The sequence below is a fragment of the Heterocephalus glaber genome, unplaced genomic scaffold (genome assembly GCF_053883595.1).
Source record: "Heterocephalus glaber isolate CG9 unplaced genomic scaffold, H.glaber_assembly_v1.0 deba00001600, whole genome shotgun sequence".
Classification (NCBI taxonomy): Eukaryota; Metazoa; Chordata; class Mammalia; order Rodentia; family Bathyergidae; genus Heterocephalus; species Heterocephalus glaber.
The window spans coordinates 2544595-2568494 of NW_028258372.1; the positions used below are offsets into that span (position 1 = coordinate 2544595).

A 23900-nucleotide genomic window follows, 5' to 3' on the forward strand; every position below is an offset into this window, starting at 1 on the left:
GAATGTGGACCCATTGTGGGGGTACCAGTGTCCCCTAGATTTTTGGATTTTTTTCAGTTCCTGGACCATTAATAAGTTATTACATGGCTATATTTAGTAAATCCCTCTGTTACTCTTCTTTTCAAGGAATTCTTGGAAACTTGGGTCTGAGCATATTGCAGGAGATGGGAGAAAGGTGGAAGTAAGTTCAGAGTGGTGCTTAAGGACTGAGTGATGTGGAATGACAATATTTGCTAACTCCATGTCAGCATAGCGGGGCCAGACGGTTTAGTTTTTTGTTTCAGTAACATATACTACCTGGTAATATACTGCTACAGGAAAGAGCTGATTTCTATAATCACTTTCAGACTTTGGCTTTAAAAGTAAGGCTGTTAACAGGGAAAAATAAAGTCCTTCACGGTTTTCATTTGAATCAGTAACTTTGGCACAAACCCAACGAGAAGATCCAGGTGCCAGGAGTATTTGCAGAGGAGCAGATGCCAGCTAATAAGAGGATGTCACATTCTGAAAATGCCTGTAAATTGGAAACTAGGGACCTGAATAGCATCAGTGGCAGCATAAATCTGATGCTCAAATGCCAACTGAAATCCCAGTGTTGGCTTTGCCCACCAAAATGTCAAAGAAACTCTCACGCCTAGTACTTTGGCACTGATGTGACAATGGTAACAAGAATGGTTGGCATCTAAAGGAGGAGTCTGGGGAAGAGAGAGGCTCATCGAGTGAGAGCAAGGGATTGACAGTCTACCCAGTATTTTTCAACCAAATGTTTGAATCTTCTATTGTATCCTGAAAAAGATCAGATACAGAGCAAGGTGGCCTATTTTGAGCTTTACCTCTCATCCCTCTGCTCACCAGCACAATAGCCTAACAAGTGATCAAAGTCGCCTCCAGAGACCCCAGGCCCAGCTTCCTCTCCAAAGATGATCACATTTGAACCATGTAGCAGAGCTGCCCCAGCTGCCAGGAAATGGAAGGGTGGGCTTTGTCTTGCTTGTCTGGGACACAGATTTGCAGCTTAAAGCCTCTTTAAACGCTGGCTGCAGGCACCTATGAAATCATCTCCCTAATTTTCATGTGTCCATGGTGGGATAAAGTCATGAATCTCAAATACTTAGGGGACTGGAGATTTTGTCCTACAGGCCTGTTTCTCCTTTTGAAAAGTGCCGGGACTGGAAAGCCTGGTCATATTATGTTTAAAATAGAAAAGCTTCTCAGGTGATTCTTAGTTCCATATCTTCGTAGCTCTAGTGGAAAGGGAATAGCAATGAGTTAATTACTTAAACTTTTATGTTCACTTACCAAATATAGATGACTCCTGCCCTCTTTATCTTGTGAGAATAATGGTTAAGAGTAACTGTTCAATAAATGCTAGCTATTATGTGCCAGGCACTGCCCTAAAAGCTTTACATGCAATAACCACGTAATGTCATTTTATAGACAGGAAATTGATTCAGTTGAAGTAACTTGTCCAAGGTCACACAGCTCGGGCTGGATTCAAAGCTAGGCAGTTTAGATCTATCACATTTTCAATCATTATTTATGAGACTGTAAGAAGTAAAAACGTGGATGAGAAAAGCATTTCACTCTGCGTTAGTAAGCTTTCCAATGGTGACAAGCATGTTCGCTTAGCCCCACTGCTTTTGGGCTGGGGTGGCACAGAATATCATGGCAGACGAGGCCTGTTCACTTCATGGTGGCCAAGCAGAGGTAAAGGCTGGGGTCCCAAGGGCCCCTTCAAGGACACACCCCTAATGACCTAACTGCCTTCCACTAGGCTCTGCCTGTTGGAGGTTTTACCACTTCCTAAGAGAACCATGGGCCAGGGGCCAATCTTTTAATATACAGATCTTTGAGGGATATTTAAGATCCAAACCATAACACTTTGAAAAATTACGGGTGCTTGAATTACCTTCTCAGAGGAAGGAGTCTGCATCTAAGTGGGACTTGCTGCTTAATAACCACTCACAAATAATTTTACTCAAGGGACTTGGAAATCTGGTTTCTGTCTGTTTTTCTCAGATGGTGATTTTGGCGTATCCAATTGATATACATAAAGCGACTTTTTAACAGCAAAGGGAAGTATCTTTGCAGGCTCAGTGGCTCCCTCAGGGTGTGGCACCAGGTGATGAATAAACAAATGTTGGCTGAACAGAAGTCCCTCCAATAGAAGGTGTTTTGAAGTGTGCTTCTGCTATTCTACTCTACACAATGGCTTGCATGTCCATTATTTAGAATGTCAAAACAGAAAGGGCCACGTGGCAAGTTAAGGAAATTAGAAAGAAATGGAGTATAAATGGGACATTAAAGCTCTGAAATTAAAAATAAGGAAATAGGTTATCTTGAAATTCTTTCTCCTGGGTTAGCAGAGAAAGGAGAGATGAGTGTTTGGGATCAAACTAGCCTATTAATATACTTGTTTGTGTTGTACATGCTCACTGTAGGCATAGTGATCTGAACAAGCTGCTTACCTTGCTCAGGTGATTTTTTTAACGGCCGAATTTAACTCACATCCTTACCAACCCTTGGACTTTTAAGCATGCATTCAAATGTACATCACAAACAGGTTTTTCCATCACTTTAGACCACAAAATGCTTACTGTGTAACAAGTTGGGCTGGTATTTCTGGTATCTGATGATCTAGTAAAGCATTAAATCCATCTCAAGCTCAACAAAATATTGTGTTAGGCCTGTCTGTAACGTCCAACCAATATTTAAAGTGCTGAGGCACAATGCAGGTTTTCCCTATCTCCAAGGATTTCTTGAGTAAACTGGTTAATCTGTAATGTGGCATGATCCAAATTTAGGACAAGCAAAGAATTCCCATGAAGACTTGTGCAAGAAGCAGTGAGATCTATGGAAAAGCGCAATCCCAGCTGAGTTAGCAAGGCCTGCTCTGGGCCTACGATCAGGCCTTTATAGATGAAGCAGGTGCCACCCAGGAACTGCTATGGAATGGACATTAAAGCAGTCTTTCTGATGCCACATTCTCACCCAGTCTGCTGACGCACATTTGGAAAGTGTTTCCTACACTGCCTAGCTGTGGTGCCAGTGCTGTGAGACTGGCTGGCCTTTGCTTTAATAGTGGGAAAGGAACCCTGACTCTCTTGGGACTGGGAAAGCAGAACAGACCTAAGAGTAGTGGTGTGTGTGCTATGAGAGGCTCTCAGAAAGCTTCTGATGAACAGACGCGTGACCTGTGTGAGAATGTGGCTTTAGGCTGTTAAACTGGGGATTAAAGCAATGTGTGCACACACATGCATGCACACGCACTTAAAAAGGTGCTCTCTAGTTATCCATATTGCAGTTAGGTTTTTAAAAATACACCTCCTACACAAGGTGTCCCGAAAGTCTGAGTGCAGGTTTTAGCTATTAGCATTCCGGCTGGGCATGGTGGGCTCCCACACTCAAACCCCAACACAAGGATAGATACGAACGGTCTGATGCATCATCCACTAAATGTGCAGCCAGATTAAAAGACATTTAAAGGGACTAATTATTCAACCAAGGGCCTCTGCTGAAATAGGTGAAAGGAAACTAATATAGCATCATAGCAATAGTGCCTAGAATGTATTCAAATGGAAAAGCTTGGGCTGGAAATACTTGTTTAGAAAAAGAACTACACCACCCCATCCTCCAAGTAATACAAGCCATGTTAAATGTTCCAGGTATGACTAAGCAAGATATATTTTATTGAAACCTCTTTCAATTTGAACTAGATTATATCCTTTGGAATATAATTTTATTCAGTGGCTAAGTAGAAGGGATTCTTGATTACCACTATAGTTCTGTGTGGACTGCTTCTAGGTTAATGTTACAAGCTCAGATAAGAACACTGAATAAGGTAAAGGCTTTGTTTCTCAGGATCTGCTCAAAGATGGAAACTGGCACAGGCAGGGATAATTATTATCTCATTACACTTGACCTTTGGTATCCAGTTGAAGTACTAGTTTTCCAAGTGGGGCACGTTACACCTAGTAGACATTTGGCACAGTTTCTGCCAGTCACATTTACCTCAATTTCACTCTGTAACACTATCAGAGGATGTGCAGAGAAACAAACACAATTCCAAACTCTCTATTCAACTGGTACTTTTTGATCATGGACCCCCCTGACCCCCCCACCAGCTTTCAAAATGACAGAGACAGACAGCATTTTGGCAGGTACTGGTCATAAATAACACCTGCCTAACACTCAAAACCCAAACACCAAATGTAAGCACATCTCCTAAATACTCAGTCAAGGCTATGGTGCGCTTGGTTTTGATCACAGCAATTCTATGACTTTCTTTTAACTTTCTCTTTAGATAAAACCATGGGACCCTATGCTTCATTAACCTATGTAGTCCTGGTAGTTACAAAGTTAAAACCTCAAATGAATTAAAGGGTTTTCATTAAGAATAGATTTTAAAATCATAAAAAAAATAGGTTCTTTGGGATATGAAGAAAATGAATCAATGTTCATCACTGGAAGGGGACTCTTCCAAAAGTATGAAGTACATAAAGCTTTCAATGAGGTCACAGAGAGGGAAAATATAAAACAAGCCTACTTCAAAATGATTCATGTATAGTTGTTATTTAAGGGAGATGTTTAAGGTCTATTGCAGTTGACACGCTCTTCTGTTTTAAGCAGTATCTAGAGAAAGTTTCATGTTTTTTGCTCAGGGCTATACTAGGAAGTTATTGTTTTTATGAACATGAGGAGAAAACCAAGATTTATTTTTTAGGTTCTGGATTTTCAATTCCTTTATAATCTTTTATAAAATTATCCATAAGAAATCTTTTAAAGATCTGTTGACTTTTAAAAAATTGCAGCTTCAAGAGAACTGAGGACTATACTAAAATTCAAACCCAACCTGTCCTCAGTGTTTGAACACCTTCCTCTAAGAAGTGGCAAAATCACAACCATAGAAAGTAATGTTGGGTTGCTATAGAAGATTGCTTAGTAAAAACATGGGGAACTTAAATCTCATATGGGAGTTACATTGGGGGAAAAAAGACAAATCCAGAGTTCTATTGTTGTCCCTCTATAGTTTCTCCAGAGTTTGCAGACTTTAGCTCAAGAAATTGTATTTTAACAATGAACCAATATAAATGCACTTATCTGAACATGACATTTTTAAACGTATTTTAAAAACACACAAAAGCATAGAGAAAGATTATATATTTCAAATAAAATGATATTGACGAGGCAGGGCAGGTCTAGGGACCTTCTGCAGAAGACTTCTCCAGCAGCCAGCTTTCCCAGAGGCTGAGGCAGGTGGTGCTCCCACCGTGCACACCAGGTCAGGGAACAGACAGGTCTTGGTCTTGATTTTTTGTCTCCACGAGCTGAGATGTCTTTAAGGTAGAGAGGATGCATAATTTAAAAAGTGAAGACTCTTCTTTCAAAATGCTACAGAGTGACAAATTTACTTCATGGAGACCAGAGTTAGTCATTCTTTTTCCTTTTGGTTTAGTGGACCAAAGTTCAGTTAACTCACTCAGCTATAATTCTGTCGAGTGTTCGGGACTACAGAAGTCATCTTGGGACTTCCGGTGGAAGTATGTACAGATTTTCCTCATGGAGCTGGGAGTGATGGTGACCTAGAAGAAAGTGTACATTTCAGATACTGCCCAAGATAAAGTTCAAAGTTACAACAGCAAGTTAGCATGGATAGTACCTTAATTTAGGATGCTTAGAAATTTGGTTAGCCAGCTTTCAGACCCAAATACTTTGGATGGCAATGTCTCTTTTGGTTGATTTATAATAAAATAGTTAAAAAAAATATTTACCAGTTAAGCCTCCTAATAGGAACTAAAGTGGTTACAGTCACCATCTTCTTTGAAGTAAATCAGTAAATCCCCCAATTTATAAACCAGTAACTATTTCTCCATTATCACATAAAAACATTATTTTAAAGAAACTTGTTTCAAAAAATAAGGACAAAAAAAAAAAATAAGGACCAGTACATTATTTTTAAAGCTTTTTTTGTTTTGTTTCGGGATACAGTGTTGCTATGCACTCCAGGCTGGCCTTGAACTCACTATGGAGGCCAGGCTAGCCATGCACTCATGGTGATCCTCCTGCCTCAGCCTCCTGAATGCTGGGATTATAGGTGCACCCACCACGCTCAATGTAAAGCTTTAAAGATTTACATATTAGTCAAAATAATTTTTCATGCAATTACTTTTCTGCTAACACATAAGTGAAACCAGCTCTCCTGAAAAAAAAAAATACAAATTTTGCATAGGAACAAAAGTAGTCACAACTGTGAGTAAGGAAGGAAAAAAGACTCTTTACGTTATAGCACTTGTTTTCCTTCCTATATTCTACGGCAAGGTCTTGGCTAGAGTCTATGTACTGAATAGCCTTTAAAATACTTCCTTTATTTTTCCTAAAGTTATGCGATAGGTTTCATGATGACAGGTGGGGGACTTGGCCTAAGGTTATCCAGCTTCTACCCTTTAAAAGGGCAGATGTTGCTGACTGTGATTCTCGGACTGAATTTCAATCATCCTGCCACTTCCTCCAACACGGAGCCACTGTGGCAACATCCCTAACCCATCTCCCTTGAACCTCTAAACTGACTAACACAAGCTTTCTGTGTCCCCCGACTGGTGTCCACAGCTCACTCAAGGTTCACAGCTGCTTCTTCCCCCACCTGATAATAAATCATGTGCTTGTGAAGGTTCACAAACGGTTTCTACCAGCAACATCTGTTACTGACGTTATCTAATTAAATATTATGTCAACCAGTGAAATATGAGCCCTAAAAAGATAAGTAAACTATGCTAAAATGCGGACCGTTGAAAAAATTGGGTATACAGCTACTTGGGAGGCCAAAGCAGGAGGATCACAAGTTTGAGGTGAGCCTGGGCAACTTAGTGAGATCTTGTCTCAAATAACAAACTCTTGCTCAGTGTGAGGTCTTGGGTTCAATCCCCAGCACCCCTCCCCCAACCCCCAAAAAGATACAGGTGCTAAGAGCATTGGTATGGGCCAGACAACAAAGCACTGGGGGGAAGGTATACAAATCTAGGCTTCTCTACTTTAATTGCTTTGTAAGTATCAAAGCTTAATTTTATTTTAAACAATAAAATGTAATACAAACTGAAAATGTACTTAAGGGTGCTGGCAACTTTCCCAAGAACAACAGTTTTATCTACCAAAAAAGGACAGCGTACTGTCTCCCAGGGAGGAGAGAGATTTTTGAATTGATACCCTGGAGCATGAGGAAAGCTTTAGTGAATCAGGCAACAAGACTGAGGAGCAGGAGACTCGACAGGATGGATTTTAATGGGTGTAAATAGGGTTACCAGATAAAATACAGGTCACCCAGTCAGTCACTTTTGAGTTTCAGACAAATTTAACAAGTTTTTAAAAGTCCTACACAAATTCACCCTGTATTTCTTTCTGCTAAATTTGGTAACTCCAAGAATAAATAGATTTACTTCCTTTTTTTTTTTTCTCTGACTTGCAAAGAGATCTGTACCTATCTGGCCCTCTTCAAGTTAGGAAATCTATCTTCTGGCCACTGCTGACTTACCAGGCCTGGTGACGTCTTTCCGTTCTGTCTCCTGGAATTGGGCGTCTGGGATGACGGACTTCGTGGAGACGAGTTCTCAGCCTTGCGTTTGGCTGCCATGGCCAACAACCAGTTCTTACTCTCTGGGGAGCTGTTCTCTTTCCCCACCACTTCAGAGCCTTCTCCACAGGGCCTCAGAGGGAGAGGCAGCGCCGCACAGCTCTCTGAGGCGTAAGGACTGACGGGAGAAGGAGGCTCGGAGATACCTGTGGCAGGACCCTCAGTCTTGCTTGGTTTGGAGGGACCCAGAGAGTCTTCACTCAGGTCTTCCCGGTTGCTGGTGAGGCAGCACAGATCCAAATGAAGACTTTCCACCTGGCCATCAAGCTCAGTCACACAGCTGCAACTCTTCACACACTTCTGCTTCACACTCTCCAGGCAGCTGGAGTCGAGTCGCCTCTTCACTCTATTCCTAGCCTCGGAGCAGGAGTCTGCCAGGGAGGACTTCTGGCTCACGGGAATGAGGGCTTTTCTTGGAGATGTGATCTTGGTCTCAGAAGCAGGTGGAGTGATGGGTGGTGATGAGGAAGGTGTTCGGGTCACCCAGTTTCTAAGGGACATCTTGAAAGAGGAGAGTGGCTTGGGAGATACAGAGGTGACTGCACCTCTCCCTCTGATAGGAGACCGGGCCATGGCAGGAGGGGTTCTGAGGGAGAATGCGGCAGTGTTTGAAGGAAGGGGGAGGTCTCCAGCACAGCTCGGTGCACAGGCTGCGGATGACGGGGAGGACATGGCCGGACTGCTCTTTACCCTGGGGGCTTTGGCAGGAGTGCTCTGGGTGCTCGTTACTGCTGAAAAAGGAAGGGAGGATCATGAAAATCAGAAGGGAGAGCCATGGAGAAGTCCCTGAATTCTCATTAAGAAAAAGGATAGCTAATTTAATCATCTAAGGAGGGTCTTTGTGCCAGTAAGTAGGCTACAGAAATCATTTGATTTTTACCATACCCTTTCAGCATTTGCCTTTCCCCTCCCAGCCAGCTTCCCAATAACCCTGTTGTAAAATATAGCTTGTAAAACTTTAGAAAGTATAGAAAATGCAAAGAAAGATCTCAAAGCACCCAGGTAAAGCACTTTTAGTACTGTTTCTGTATTTGCGCATGTAATATACATTGCAACCTCAAATTTTCTATATGATACCATAATGTATATACTGTTTTTTTTTTTTTTTGGTATCAGGGATCAAACTTGGGACTGACCCTGTGCTTGCCAGGCAGGTGGCAGAACCACTGAGCTAAATCCCCGGCCCTATATACTGCTGAGTAACCATCAGTGACTAAGAAATTATTTTCTAGTGTAGATGCTTAATGGACACAATACGATGTTTTGGTGTATGCGTACATCCCAGCATGGCTAAATCGGGAGTGGGCCCGTGGTGCAATGGATGATGCGTCTGACTATGGATCAGAAGATTCTAGAATGACTAAATCAAGACCATTAACATATTCATCACCTCACCTTTTTTGTAGTGAGAATGTTTAAAATCTGTTCTCTTAGAAATTGTCAAATATTGTATATTGTACATTATTAACTCTAGTTACTATGCTGTACAATAGACCCTGAACTTACTTCACTTCATATATATATGGAATTTAAAATACTTTGACGAACATCTTCCAATTTGCTCCCCCTTCCCAACCCCGACCCCTATAATCACAATTCTACTCTGCTTTTGAGTTCAACCTTTTTAGATTCCATATAAGTAGATCATAAAATATTTTTATTTCTGTGCCTGGCTTATTACTGTCTTCCAGATTCATCCATGTTACTATGAATGACATAATTTTATCCTTTTAAATGACTAAACAGTATTCCATTGTGAATGTAAGCCACATTTTAATCCATTCATTTGTTGATGGACATGAAGGCCGATCCCCTATCTTGGTTTTTGTGACTATGGCTGCAGTGAATATTGGTGTAGATGTCTCTTCACATACTGATTTCATCTCCCTTGGCTGTATCCCCAGCAGCGATGGTTGTGCTAATTTATATTCTCACCCACACTGTACAACGGGTTCTCTTGTCTCAACATCTTCACCAATACTTGTTGCCTTTTATCTTTTTAATAAAAGCCAACAGGTGAAATGATAACCATGGTGGTTTTAATTTATTTTTCCCTGGTTATTAGTGATGTTGAGCATTTTTTACATACCTAGATGTTGGCCATTTGTAACCTGCTTCTTAATGTATCGTGAACATTTCCTACACTAATACAGATTAACATTACTACCATTTTTTTTTTTTTTGGTACTGGGGATCGAACTTGGGTCCTTGCACTTGCGAGGCAGGTGGTGGAACCACTGAGCTAAATCCCCGGCCATTACTACCATTTTTAACAGTGACAAAATATACTAAGGTATTGGTATGCTACAACATATTTAACAAGCACTCCAAAGAGGATGATAACTGTAAGGCAGGTTGTTAAGCGAAGCTGTCATAGAACTGTATAATCTAGATGGATGTCAGGGCAAAGAGGCCCTGCAAACAGAAATGTACAGGTCTAAAATCTGGCACAATCCCTTACTATGTGTCTCGGGCACAGCTGTTCATCTCTGATTCATCTTTCCACATCTATTAAACAAAGATAGTTCCGTAGTGGACAGGTCTCTAAGTGTCCTTGTCCCTTTGTTTACACACAACAGCAGTACAGGGAGGTGGTGCAGTACTGGGGATTGAACCAGGCCCTTCACACTGAGCTACATCCTCAGCCCTTTTTCATTTTGATACAAGGGCTCACTAAGTTGCCCAGGCTGGGCTGGAACTTATGATCCTCCAGCCTCAGCCTCCCAGAGTGCTGGGGTTATAGTCATTACCACAATGCTTGGCCAGGCAAACTCATAAATGTTGTGCTTCTTCACTCTCAGGCTTTCCTACAGACAATACTATTTTCTTTCTGAGCTTTCTAAAACAGCAGAGTTGTCTTCAAATAACAAAAAAAGGTATCTATTTCTCAGTCTGTATTGTAAATCAGGCATTTAATTCAGTTTAGTTACTGAATTGTGTTTATATGCAACTGAATTTAGGATGAGCTCACACAAAAGTGCAATCTCTTTCAGCAGGAATAAAGATTTGCAAGTACTAACTGTAGCCAGTTTATTTCCTATTCTCCTGTACTTCTACTTAAGCAGCCTGGCCTTGAAACAGACAAAGTCTACAAACTGACTTCTACCTAAACATTTTTGATCAACCACACATTTAGAACCAGCCAAAATAATACTCCTTTGGAAAAGACTTCATAGAAATGACCTGTCCATGGAGCCCTGGTATGGTCCTCACTCCCCTGCTCCAGAACTTGAAGGAAGTTCTCACTGGCTGCACTCACACTTCAGTGCAGGCCAACATTCACTGCACTGCTGCCACAGCCACTTTCCCATTTAAATGGGTTGAAGCAGACGTTTAGGGCAAAGGTCCTAAAACACTAGGGGTTGTACAACAGAGCAACTCTAAGGTGGGACTGGAAAAGAAGGAAGAGGGACAGGGACAAATAGGTCCTCTAAGTTTCTGATACTTGCATGAACTACTGGGAGTGTTTACTAAAGGCCAGCAGAAACCTGATGTTAGAAAATTGGGAAATTTCCTCTTTCTTTTGGATGTTACGCCTTGGGAGTGAGGTGGTCAAAGACAAGATTTTGTTAACAATGAAGGTTGGCAAAACTTTGGGTCAAATTAAATCTTTTATTTTTAAAAACAGATTATAAATATGAAATTTCATGCTTAAAAAATTCTAACAGTATACAGGGGACAAATGTAAAAAGTCTTTTTAACCTTCTCATTTCACTCATAAATCTTTTAAAGACCCAAGCAAACTGATGGATTTTGCTACACATATATGTGTATGTTCTGTAACTTGCTCTTTTATCTTTCTCTCCATTCATCTCCTGGAGATACACTGCACTGTTTCTAACAGTTGGGCAGCATGTCACTGCAGTGTCCTATACATTCCAATATGACACTCCATTCAGTACCCAAGCAACTTAAGTGGGCCTTTCTCTCATAAGCCACATATGTGAGCTGATAATGACATGTAATAAAGACTGGATTCCTGCTCCATGGGCTTCGTGGAAGTCAGTTCCTTTGAGGAATTAGAGAGCTCCCTGGTAATTAATTTGCTGCTCCTTCCTAGATAAAGGTTAGCTATCTGCCTCACCCCACCTCTCAGTCTTATCACATCCAGTGCTATTCAGGATTCTGTTCCAGGAGACTGCTCACTGCTTCCTGAATGCAGTGTGCACTACACAGCTCTGTCGTTCTTCATGTGGTTTTCTTGGCCTTCCTTGCCAGGCAAAAGTTCTCCTCTTGTTTTGAGGCTTTGACTATAGTGTAAACTCTGTTCTGAAATGTTCACAAACTCCTTTCCTCCTCACCGATGAAGTTCCCCTCTCCCAGAGGAAAAGGGTTCTCAGGCCCCTTGGTTAATATGATTAGAAGAAATGTTTACAATGTACTGGGGATTTCACATTTGCCTCCTAAACTAGACTGTGAGCCTAGACAGCGGGAGCTAATCCTTTGGACCAGTGCTGTGTACCTTGCAAGGAATTATTAAGCAATGCGAAGGATCAGGGTGAAGTTCTAGGCACTAGAAAACTGACTGCATTCTGCTGACTTGTGAGACCGCAGCAAGGACTTGGGATAGAAGACCTCTAACATTTCTTCTTTAAGATTAACATAGTCAGGCTGGGGATTTAGCTCAGTGGCGCCACCAAGCGCACGGTCTTGAGTTCGATCCCCAGTGCCAAAACCAAAACAGAACAAAACAAGATTAAGATAGTCATCCTTGTCACTCAATAGTGCCAAGATCAAAGGTTCTCAATCCTGGTTGTACAACAGATTTACGTAGATGCAAGTACTTGGCCTCCAGCCTACTAAATCAATCACCCAGGACATCAACTTTTAAGGAGCTCCACAAGTGATTCTGATGCCCCGCCAAGGCTGAGAACCACTGGCCTCCACAGAGCTATGAGATCTGTAGCGGAACCAGTGAAAGGGTAGTAAGCAGTAGAGCAGGTGCTGGCTGGGAAAAGTAGGGCAGAGGAAAGAGAGGCTGTGCCTTGGCACTCAGTTCATATTAAGGGGGCCAAGAGGGAAGACACCCAGCCTAGGACAGCAATGTGGGGTTGGAGTGTCAATCAGCAGATGGGAAAAACAGAGGAACATCATTCTCAAAATGGCAATGTGGAGAGCAGGAGCCAGTCTATTGCTGGAAGCTGGCTTAGAGGGTCAAATGGCCAGTGTGCCAGCCAGCACCCACGCTGTTGCTCTGTAATGCTCTTCAGAGTAATCTTAGCGTCACTCAAAAATGCAGAAATCTAGGCCTAACTCCTGGTGTGGTCCCAAGCTAAACTGTGCTGTTATACTGTGGCCTAAAGGAGACCATACTGCCACTGCAGAGCAGTCCCAAGCATCTGCTGTAGAGTTAAACCATAAGGGTTTGAGCTCTGGCTCTACTGCAACTTCATAGCTGTGTAATCTGAAGCGAGTCTACCTCCTTGATCTTCAGTTTCAGTTCTTTTAGGAATCAAATGAAATAATCAAAGCAGGTTCTTAGAACAATTATGCCAAGACTCAATAATAACTAAATGGTATTATTTATGATGGTACAGATATGGTCATGCTATGCAACCTTTTTAGTGACTTTGTTTCTAAAACTCAGAATAATTAATGACACACTAAAAATAGCTAAAGAAGATGTTTTTCATCACAAATTTTAAAAGTGATAAAATGTAGCCATTAACATAGGAGTTCCACCTATGAGAAACTACCTTAATGAGAATCAGAACCCTAAATTCAGGGGGAAAAACCCATCCTGTCTTTTTTGCAGTCCTGGGGATTGAACTTAGGGTCTTCAAACTAAGCTTGCTATATCCCTTCAGTTGGCCAGGCTGGGCTCAAAACTCAGCTTTCCAGCTCAGCTTCCCAGAGTGCTAATGCAAGCCCAGCCCAACTTTTACAAAATACTGGAAACAAAATGTCTAACTATAATAGAACACTTAGGTAAACTACAGAACATCTACTCAATGGAATATTTTAAATAGTGTCACAAAATAAGATAGCATATAAAGTGCTTAAAACTTCAAGTTCAGAGAGAAAAGCTTCAAGAAATCAAAATGTATATACAGTAAAACTGATTAGTTAAAAAGAGTCTCTATGTTCAAAAGGGGCAAAAAGTATATGAAAATGTTACTTAAAATTATGGTTAAGTGGAGGGAATACTAATGGCATTTTCTTCACATAATCTTTTCCAGATTGTCCAAATTTAAGAAAGAAGTACACAGAAAAGAGGCAGCAGAAAGACATTCCTAATTCGTGGATCAGAAAATTTAATATTAAAATGGCGGTACTCTTAAAACTGATCTAGAGTCAACGCACTTTTTATCAAAACCCCAACTGTCTATTTCGCAGAAATTAACAAGCTGATTCTAAAATTTGTGTAAGTGACAATACTCAAACCAATCTTGAAAAAGAAGAAAACTGAAGGACTCACGCTGACTACAAGTTATAAGTAGTCATCAAGACAATGCAGTACCAGCATAACAACAGACTTATAGATTAACGGAATAAAATGTTCAAAAGTAAACCCTCATATTTACAATCAACTGATTTCTGGCAAGAGGGCCAATGCAATTCACTGGGGTAAAGAATAATCTTTTGAGCTGGGCACAATGGCACATGCCTCTAATTCCAGCTGCTCAGAGAGGCTAAGGCAAGAGGACAATGACTCTGAGGCTAGCATGGGGAACACGGTGAGGCCTGTCTCAAACAAACAAAAAATTGAACAAATAATGCCAAAAAAGCTGGTTACAAAATGATGAATTTGGAATCCTACCTCACAATATTCACAAAAATAAACTCAAAATGGATCGCACACACATAAAACCATAGAAGAGAACATTAGAATAAATCTTTTATCTTGGAATAGGCAACAGCCTCTTTGATGCATTAAAAGCACTAGTGATACAAAAAAAGAGATAAATTGGACTTCATCAAAATTAAAGTTTTATATGTCAAGGGATGCCATTAAGAAAGTGAGAATATAATAGACAGAAAAAGAATGCTTACAACAATGACAAGACAACCCAATTAAAATATAGGCCAAAAAAATCTGCATAGGCATTTCACCAAAGAAAATCTATAAATGGCCAATAAGGATTATGAAGAAATGTTTATGATGACTGGCCATCAGTAAAATACAAATAAAAACCACAATGGGACACCAATTCATACGGGTTTAATAAAAATGATGAACAATAATAAGTGTTAGCAAGGACATGGAGGAACTGGAAACCTCATTTTGGGTGCTGAAAATATTCTACAATCAATATTGATGACTGCACAATTCTGAATATACAAAAAAAAATCACTGAATTGTATTTTGATCTAATTCTACTCTAGTAGGATGGGGGTGTGCAGGTTTCGAAGTGGTGGGACATGGGAAAGAGTTAAATTCTCATCTCACAGAGGAAAGAACTCAACAGACAAAGCTGAAAGCTGCAAAAAAATAAAGAAATATAAAGGTATAATGTTTAGAGATATGGACGTAATACACACAAAGACACACACACATCCATACCTACTAAAGAATCAGCTAAGAGATTAGAACAGTTGCCTCTGAGAAAGGGAAACTCTGGGGCAGAGGCTCTGAGGGCTGCTGTTTACCTTATTCACCTCTGCAGAACTTAAAACTGTTAATACTAATAAAATTAAAATTTTAAAGAAAGCAAAAAAAAAAAAATCAACAAAAACAAAATATGGCAGTGTCATCAAAGATTTTACAGAAAGACTGAGAGCAAAAGAAATATAATTCTATACTCTGTCTCATCTTCAACATCCCAATAAGTTTAGGCCTTAATGGCTAAGCACAATGAGCCTTTGAGTTGAATTTCAAGTTCATCACTATGTTTCTGCTGGTAACATGAGGATCCTCTTTTGCTGGCTCAGTAAAGGATTTTTGCCCTTGGCTCCTGTTTCTATCTTCCATAGTATCCTTGTCAATTCATAGTGATGATAAAATTCACGTACATAATCTTTCAGATATCATGGTTCCTCAGTTTCTTGATCATCTTCCATAAAACTCTTCTTTCATGCACCTAAGCAGCCTCTTATTTCTTGACCTTCAATTTCCCATTATGTTAGTTTCAATCATTCTATTCTGCTCACTACCTATCCTCCCAGTTCCCTTTAGTACCCCAACTGAATCATCTTTCATGCCTGGAGTCCTTCAGTCCACTCACAGAACCACTCTTACATGGTCGCTCTGCTCTACTCTGTCTTCAGTACATCCTCAGCCAGGTTAAATCCCTTGGTTGCTCACTACAATCACCCTCTCATGGCCATCACCTTCTACTTCCTTGCTCACCTCCTAACGCCTACTCTGCCCCAGTTAAATCCAACTCTGCCTAGACTGTATTTCTCCAAAAATAAGACCAGGTCTTACACCAACTTTTGCTCCAAAAGATGCAATAGGGCTTATTTTCAGGGGCTGTCTTATTTTTTCATGTACAACAGTCTACACATTGATCAATGTACAACAATCTACATTTATTCAAATACAGTCATGTCATCTTCTGGAACATCACTGTAACTCTCCAAACCCCAAATTTCAGTCTGAATTTGACTCCATTTCCTGTAGAACCACTGGCTCCAATTTCTTATGTCCAGCAACAGAGCTCTCCTTAAATGAGCACTTCTTGTCCATAGAGCCTGCTCATAGTGTATTAGCAACACAGCTGTCAGTGATTTTAGCCTATGAATTCTTCACCCCAATCATGACCTGCTACAGGCTAGGGATTATTCTCTGGTTAGGTCTTATTTTGGGCCAATACAGTAGCATACCTACACCTGCACTGCAAACACATAATGTGCTGAAAGCTTGCTCTTAATTAATGACTGTTAACTTCAAGTCAACTCTTCCCAGCAATCATAGTTCCCCAGCCCTGTGTTCTATTACCTAAACAACTATTTCAGACTTCCTTATACCCTCAAATCTCTGCCATCTCTGCCTTCGTGCTTATTCTTAGTTGATCACCTCGATTCCTATTTCACTGAGAAAAAGCCATTAGAACGAAAGAAAGCTTTCCTAAGTTCTGACCATCCTATCTCTTTGGCTACCTGCACTGCACTTACATATTCTGCCTTCTTTCCAATCACAATGGATCAACCACCTCTTTGTTCTCCTGTAATCCTCTTTGTATATTAGCTAGTTATCTCTTCTCCTGTATGCAGACTGTTCCAACAAATTTCTCTGCAAAAATTTCCCCCTCTCTAGGATCCTTCCAGTGATGTATAAAATGCTATAGTCCCATAAAAAAGAATGAAACAAGAGAAAAAAACTCCACTAGATTTTAATGCCAATTCTTTCTGCAGCTACTTCACTGCTTCTCTCCTTTTCTTCTTTATACCAAAACTCCTTCTTGACTGGTAGTGTCCAAGTTCTTTTCTGTCATCCTCCTGAATGACACCAATCAGGCCACCACTCCTCAACCAAAACCTCTCATTAAGGTTGCCAAATAACCTCCACATTGCCAAATCCGAAGGTCAGTTTTTAAGCCCCATCTTATTTGGTATGCCAGAATCATTGAATCAAATTCATCCTTCACCCATTCTTTACTTGGCTTCCAGGGCATAACACTCTTGGTTTTTTTCTTATTTCTCAGGTTGGGCCTGCTTGGTAGCCTTTAATAGTACTTGTCACTTCCCTGACCTCTGAACAGTGGAGTGCTCCATGGCTCAGATCTCTGCTCTATTCCCTTTTCCATCTACACCCATCTTCTTTCTTTATTTATTCCCTTTTCCATCTACACTTATCTCCATTTCAATGTCTAATAATTATATTAAGCAACATATATAAAGAGAACTCCAGATTACCCCTCAAAACTGCTCTTCCTGTGAGGATTCCTACCTAGGTTAAAGAAATGCCATTCTTCTAACGTCTGAAGCAAAACCTCTGAATTCATCTTTGGTGATTCCACCCTCACATCCCACATCTATCTCTCAGGATATTCTGTTGGCTTTATCTTAAATATATCCAGAATTTGATGACTTCTCATATCTCCTGCTGCCACTCATATCCAAGGCACCATGATCACTTCCTGGATTATTTCAATATATTTTAAAATTAGCTTCCTGCTTTTATACTGATCCTCTTATAACTCATTCTTAACAAAGGCACAAAATGATCAAGTTAAAAGTCAGATTATGATACAACTCTGCTCAAAACCTTCCACTGCTTTCTGTCTGTCACAATAGAAGCCAAAGTCGTACAAGAACTTCATTTTCCACTACTATTCTCCTCTGTCTCCTTTGCTTGCTTTAGCCACAGGGGACACAGTCACATTAGCCTCCATTGAAGAAGACAAAATCTGCCAGCCTTGCTCCTGCTCCACAGTTACCATTTTGTCTGCCTGGAATATTCTTCTCCAAAATATCCACATGGCTCAATACTTCACTTTCTTATTCAAATGTCATTCTTTTAATGAGGTCTCCCTATCGCCTAACAGAAACTTTAACACGGCTTTGGCATTCTGCCTGTTTTCCTTTTTCACAAGCACCTACTGCCAAGCACTATTTGACACAGTAGGTATTTTACTTCATGTTATTTATTGCCTTTCATACTAATACGTAAGCTGTTTATATCTTTGGGATTTAAAAATATTTTGTTCACTGTTGAGTCTTCAGGCTAAGAGCAGTGTCCACACAGATCATGTTCTGGAAGTTATCTGTTGCATAAATCCATCACTGTATTCCACTGCCCTGGAGATGATACATATAGTAGCACTCAAAAAATATTTTTGAAAAGAACAAATGTCAAGAAGATGGTGCTTTTCTTAAAAAACATACCAGAACAAATCAAATATAGCCTACCATTATTTACTGTAGGACTAAACCAATGAAACCCTAAAAAAAATCTTAAGAAAATGTATGATATCCTTACCTAGACCGGCTCTCGTCTCTTTCTTCTTCTGAGAGGCCCAACCCACTATGGGATGCTTATCTGCTCCTGGTTTCTCCTCTAAGCCTCTATTCAAGCGCCAGATTTTTAATGTGTTGTCATCAGAGCAGGTAGCAATCTAAGGAGCAGCAGGAAAGGAGTGATGAAATTTCAATCAAAGATTTACAACAAAGTAAACAACAGATGTACCCTAAGGGCTCATGACTGGAGAAGTATTTTGTCTGCCCTAATTTAAGATACAGAAAATGATATTTGAAAGATCATATTCTTTCACTCCTTGATCATATATTTTTCCATTGGTTGAAGTTCTTGAAAATCATTCTGAATTTTCAAAGAAGTTACCTCTAGTTTCTTCTTCATATACTTACTGATAACAACTTTTCGTCATCAGTCATTTGTTGCCTAGCCTAAGGTTCTATGGCAGGCTCATTTTGTCCCCAAGAAGCTGAGCAAGTTGCACCTTCACCACCTTCTACGCCGACTGTGAATTACATAGTTAGTATACCTTTCACCCTCTTTCTGTCAAAATCAGCGTATATCACCACATTGTACGATTTTCTTTTGAATTCTGCCTGTTCTGCTTATTGCTAAAGTAGCGGGGTCATTTCCAAGACGAAGCTTAGCCCATGACTCTAGTAGGCCATGACGACTACAATGAAACCATTCCTTTGAGATTCTTTTTCAGATAGGTAAAGGAGCAATCTGGGGAAACAAGTCCACTAGGCAGAAATGTTAAAAATAACCTTTGCCCCTTCAAAAATATCTGACCATTCCTGATTGTGGTCCCAAGCCTTTTATGGCAGAGAAAGTCTAACTTGAAGAGCCTGTGGCAAATGGCCACTGGTACCAGAGTTATTCTCCAGCATTTGTTTATACAATTTCTCTATTTCAGTCACTAAAGGGAGAGGAAAAAAAGAACACACGTTCTCTTAAGTCCTGGCCCCCAAGAGACTGGCAACTTTTTCCTTTCCTTACTGGGAGGCCACAAGAAGATACTACATATTTAACTGCTCAAGAAGAAATGTTTGGAATCCTACACATTGTCATTTGTGACAATTACAGCAATTATTTACAGAGCAGCTAGTATATGTCTGATAATTTATATTCTTTATCTTATTTAATCCTCACAATACAAAAAACCTTCAACTCAAATAATCTCATCTGAAAAACGAGAATAAAATTATTTGTCCAGAGTACCATATTCTATGCCCTTAATTCAAGGCTGATGAAAAATCACTCAGTTAGTATAGGCAATCAGCCTTGCCATTTCTTTGGATGCTCTCTTCTCTCATGGGAAATAAGGATAATACGTGACGGCTGAAAAGAAGGTTACATAATCAACCGAGTAATTAAAAAACCATTCATCTTAGTGAGTTCCATGAAGATACAATATCTTGCATTAAAAGCATATATTTTACTGGAAATTACATGGAATCACAGAGGAAAAAAATGTCATTGGGATGTAATTATGGATGATTCAAGAAATGATAAAAAAAAAAAAAAAAAAAAGGCCTGCCATGAAGCAGATCACTGAAATGGTAACAGGAAGAGAAAAATGAGGAGAAATCCATAGCGGTATTAGAAAGCTAGCAGGGATGCCACAAACAGGCCAGACTATAGCAAGTTCCTAGAAGCTAAAAACAAAAACACAAAGAACCTAGGTGGGAACAACAGGCAACAAAACCTCAAAACATCATACATAAAAAGAGGAGACTGCCACTGAAGTGAGACTTCCTGTGGAACACAGAATACCAAAGATCATAGGCAACGAGGACTGGGAAGATGAGTGGAACTTGGGCTACTGTAACATGAAATTGCTATATATACATGGAGTTTATGTTTCTGGCCTTTCTACATTTTAGGTTTTAGTGTCACATATTTACCATAAAAAATTAAAAGGTAGGCATATTTTCTTTCCAGACTGTCTAAAACATCTCAGGCCCACTTTTTCCAAAAAGTTTAACTACAGGTAAACGTCACAGGAGCCACTGTATTAGTCATATGCGAAAACCCAAATTGGACTGTGAAGAATAGTCAAGATATTACCTTTAACACACATTGATAATATGTAGAAAGTGAAAAAGACTAGTTCTAATCTGAGATTGTTTTGTCACCTTAGATCTTAAAATGAAATTTTCAGTTAAAATCCAATTTGATACTAGAAGAGGAATGACTACCAATTCACCCTTATTCCTTTAGTGCTTAAGATGATTTTTCTATTGTTAAGAGAAAGGCAGAGTATGTAGAAGTAATGCTGATATAGACCCTCGGTGACCTCTACAATTTTTAAATCTTTAAAGGTAAAAATAAAAATCTAGGTGGGAACAATAGGTAACAAACCCCCAAAACATCATATGTCATACATGAAAGGAATTTTAAGACAGCTTCTGTCTCTCAAACAAACCTTGAGAAAACCTACAAAACTCTGATCTACTTTTAAACCAATTACACAGACTTGTTCACAAACCTTTGTGAAGTCAGATGGACACCAGCACACAGACGTGACCTCTTGAGAATGGCCCAGGAGCACTGTAGGCGGATGCCAGGATGCAGAGACCTAGCCCAGTCAGAGAGAGATACAAAAGTCAGCAGAGCAGTGTCAGGCCAGCCTTAGGTCTCCCAGGCAGAGGCTCTGAATTTCTGTAATTGTGCCACAGAGGGCTTTAGGGTTGTTAGCAAAGGCACCTAAACCGGCTTAAGTACAGTTCAGAAAAAAAGAGTTCCAGTGGAGTATTTCTGTCACTGATCTGAGGGAATACAATGAAAATAGTCTAGATAAGTAAAGAACATGAGGTTAGATCCCAGGATAATTCTTATTTCAAATCAAGACTACCTAGCTACATATATCTCTTTTGATTAAAATTCAAGATGGACACTGTCCCTTTTCCCTTAGCTAGTGAACTTTCTAGAAAGGTGAAGCAAAGATGACAGGCAATGTGCTTCAAGTGAGCTGAGTTCTGCTTTCATATAGCCTGGATATTTCCAGGCCTTATCTAGTCAGCTACTTCCGGGAACACTAATTCACTGTGAAGCTTGAGGGGGCTTAAAACATGCAACCAGCTCTCTTGGGACAAAAGGACAGTCTTCCTTCCAAAAGAAGACCCAATGAACTTTACCAAAATCCAAAGAAATACGCCTTCATTTTGAAGGGATATAAGTTGGATTTTACATGGCGCTTTTGTAGAAAAATATTTTGCCTCTAAAATTTTATTTCAGTGAATCTAAAGAAATTTTACATTTTCAAGTGAGTCTCACCACATTTTACATCTCTTAATGTGCAAAGGTCACATTGTGTTGTACTGCACATTGGACTAGAAATCCTACTTTCCTATCACTGGATGCTACCAGTGCCATGCATTTGATAGTATCGTATAGCTGATGCAGTTGAGAGCGGTCACGAAGAACACAAACTCACATAACTACTATTAGTATGTTTCTCTGAAAAGCAAGGAGCTTGGAGCTGACAAATTATTCTCTTAATTTTTCTGAGCTTCTGAATCATGGCTCATTTGTATGGAGAAAGTGGGGGCAATTCTGGAGAGAACAGTTGTGAGAATGACTAAGTAAACTAATAGATTCCTCAGAATGTAGTTAAGAGATGTGATGCTGATTCATACGGTTATCCAGCGCAATTATTCCTCCTCCTCCCTGGGGTTGCATGGCACATATGCCTCAATTCAAAAGGCAAAAGAAGACAGAGAGCAGAGTCTAATTTGCCTTGCCAAGTTAATTAAACTTTAACAGAGAAGGAAGCCTTTCCTATATCCACAAAGATCTGTAACACCACAGAGACAGTAAGTCATTCTCTCCAGGGTACCACATCTGACAAGGGATTTTTAAGATGGCCTCTGGCTATCCCAGCAGTCACAGACATGGTCCCACCTGCTGCATTTGGAGGTCCCAGTCCATTAAGTTCTTTACCCAAGCACCAAACGGGTCTGGTACCAAGAAGTTAAAAGGGAAAAAGGGCTGGGGATGTGGCTCAATGGTAGAGCGCTTGCCTCACATGTGCAAGGCCCTGAGTTTGATCCCCAGCTCTGCAGGCAAAAGGGAGAGGAAACCCACATGTTCTTTTGAACAGGCCTCACAGGGATACATTATTCTCTTCCACTGGTTTACCCTGCTGATTGTTTCTAGCTTTTCATTCCAACATACTGCTTCTTCCTTAGTTTTTGTATTAAAATATTTAAGAGATCTAAATGTGTATTCAAGGAAAATTGAATATCCACCAACAGAATGTGTGTGCATATTTTTTATACTCTCTATATGGTCTCAGAGAAAAAAGAAAAGACCTTGGGAAAAATTTTCTACAATTTCATAATAAGGTAATAATAATGAAAATAAAAGCCAGAGTTTATTAATTGAATATCGTAAGCCAGGAAGTTTACATAGCATTAAAAGTGGGGGACGGTTCCTCAAAAAATTAAACAGACTTAAATGTCATGTGACCAGGCAATTCTACTCTTAGGTATATATACCAAAGGAGAAATGAAAATACATTCAAACAAAAACTCATACAAAAATGTTCACAGCAGCTTCAATCATAAAGTCAGAAAGTAGAAAGAACTCAAATGAGTATCAACTGACATATGGATAAACAAAATGTGCTCTATCTATATAATGGAATATTATTTAACCATAAAAATAAACGAAGTACTATAAATGCTATGTGCCTGAACCTGGATAGCATTATGCTAGGAGAAAGAAGTTAGACACAGAATGTTGCCTACTGTGTGATCCATTTGTATGAAATATCCAAATAGGGACATCCATACAGAGAGAATGCAGTTAGCAGTTGGGGGAAGGGGAGCATGGATAGTGATTATTAAAGGTGATGGAGTTTCTTTCTGGTGTGATAAACACTTGGAAATTAGTGGTAATAGTTGCACAACTCTGTGATTGTACTAAAAACTACGGAATTGGATACTTTAAATAATTACAGTGGTGAACCTGGTGCAGTATGAATTCACTTTGATATTATAAAAATTATCATAATCATAATTATATGATTTTATTTTTTAAAAGCCTCCCTTTCCTTTTAAGTTGGAAAGAGACTAATAAGCCCAAGAGACATCTACATTCAAGCTTTTTGGGGATAATCACACACAGAAAACTGGCCTTTCCTAAATATTCTTACAGAATGAAGGCTTCCAAGGCATAAGGAATCTCAAAATTAAAACTATGAAGGTACCTTTAGAAGTAAATGGCTCTAACCTTCAGAGTTTATAAAGCATTTTGTGTGCCTAAACACACAAAAAAAGATCAGCACTTTTCCTCACAAAATCTCCTTACTCTGCCCAGTTGGAAACCAAATCTAATCTTTATCTCTGCCATGAGATCATTTACACTTCCTAAAGTGTCAGGCTAAATGTTTCTCCAGTCAGCAGAGGAATG

The 23900-nt window shown here is 39.8% G+C and overlaps 1 protein-coding gene across 2 annotated transcripts in view; it reads right to left on the reverse strand.

Moving 5' to 3' along the window:
* Positions 1-3666: 3666 nt before the first annotated feature.
* Positions 3667-23900, reverse strand: part of Dtl (denticleless E3 ubiquitin protein ligase adapter) — a 50359-nt gene continuing 30125 nt past the window's right edge. The window contains exons 12-15 of one of the 2 annotated variants that reach the window (XM_021265555.2): positions 20974-21063; positions 18489-18624; positions 7526-8352; positions 3667-5582 (exon numbers count right to left, since the gene is read on the reverse strand). In XM_021265555.2, the coding sequence (XP_021121214.1) occupies positions 5484-5582; positions 7526-8352; positions 18489-18624; positions 20974-21063 (1152 nt within the window). In that variant the 3' untranslated portion in view covers positions 3667-5483. Of the gene's footprint in view, positions 5583-7525; positions 8356-18488; positions 18625-20973; positions 21064-23900 lie in introns of both variants that reach the window. The other variant, XM_013075338.3, reaches the window with a different exon arrangement.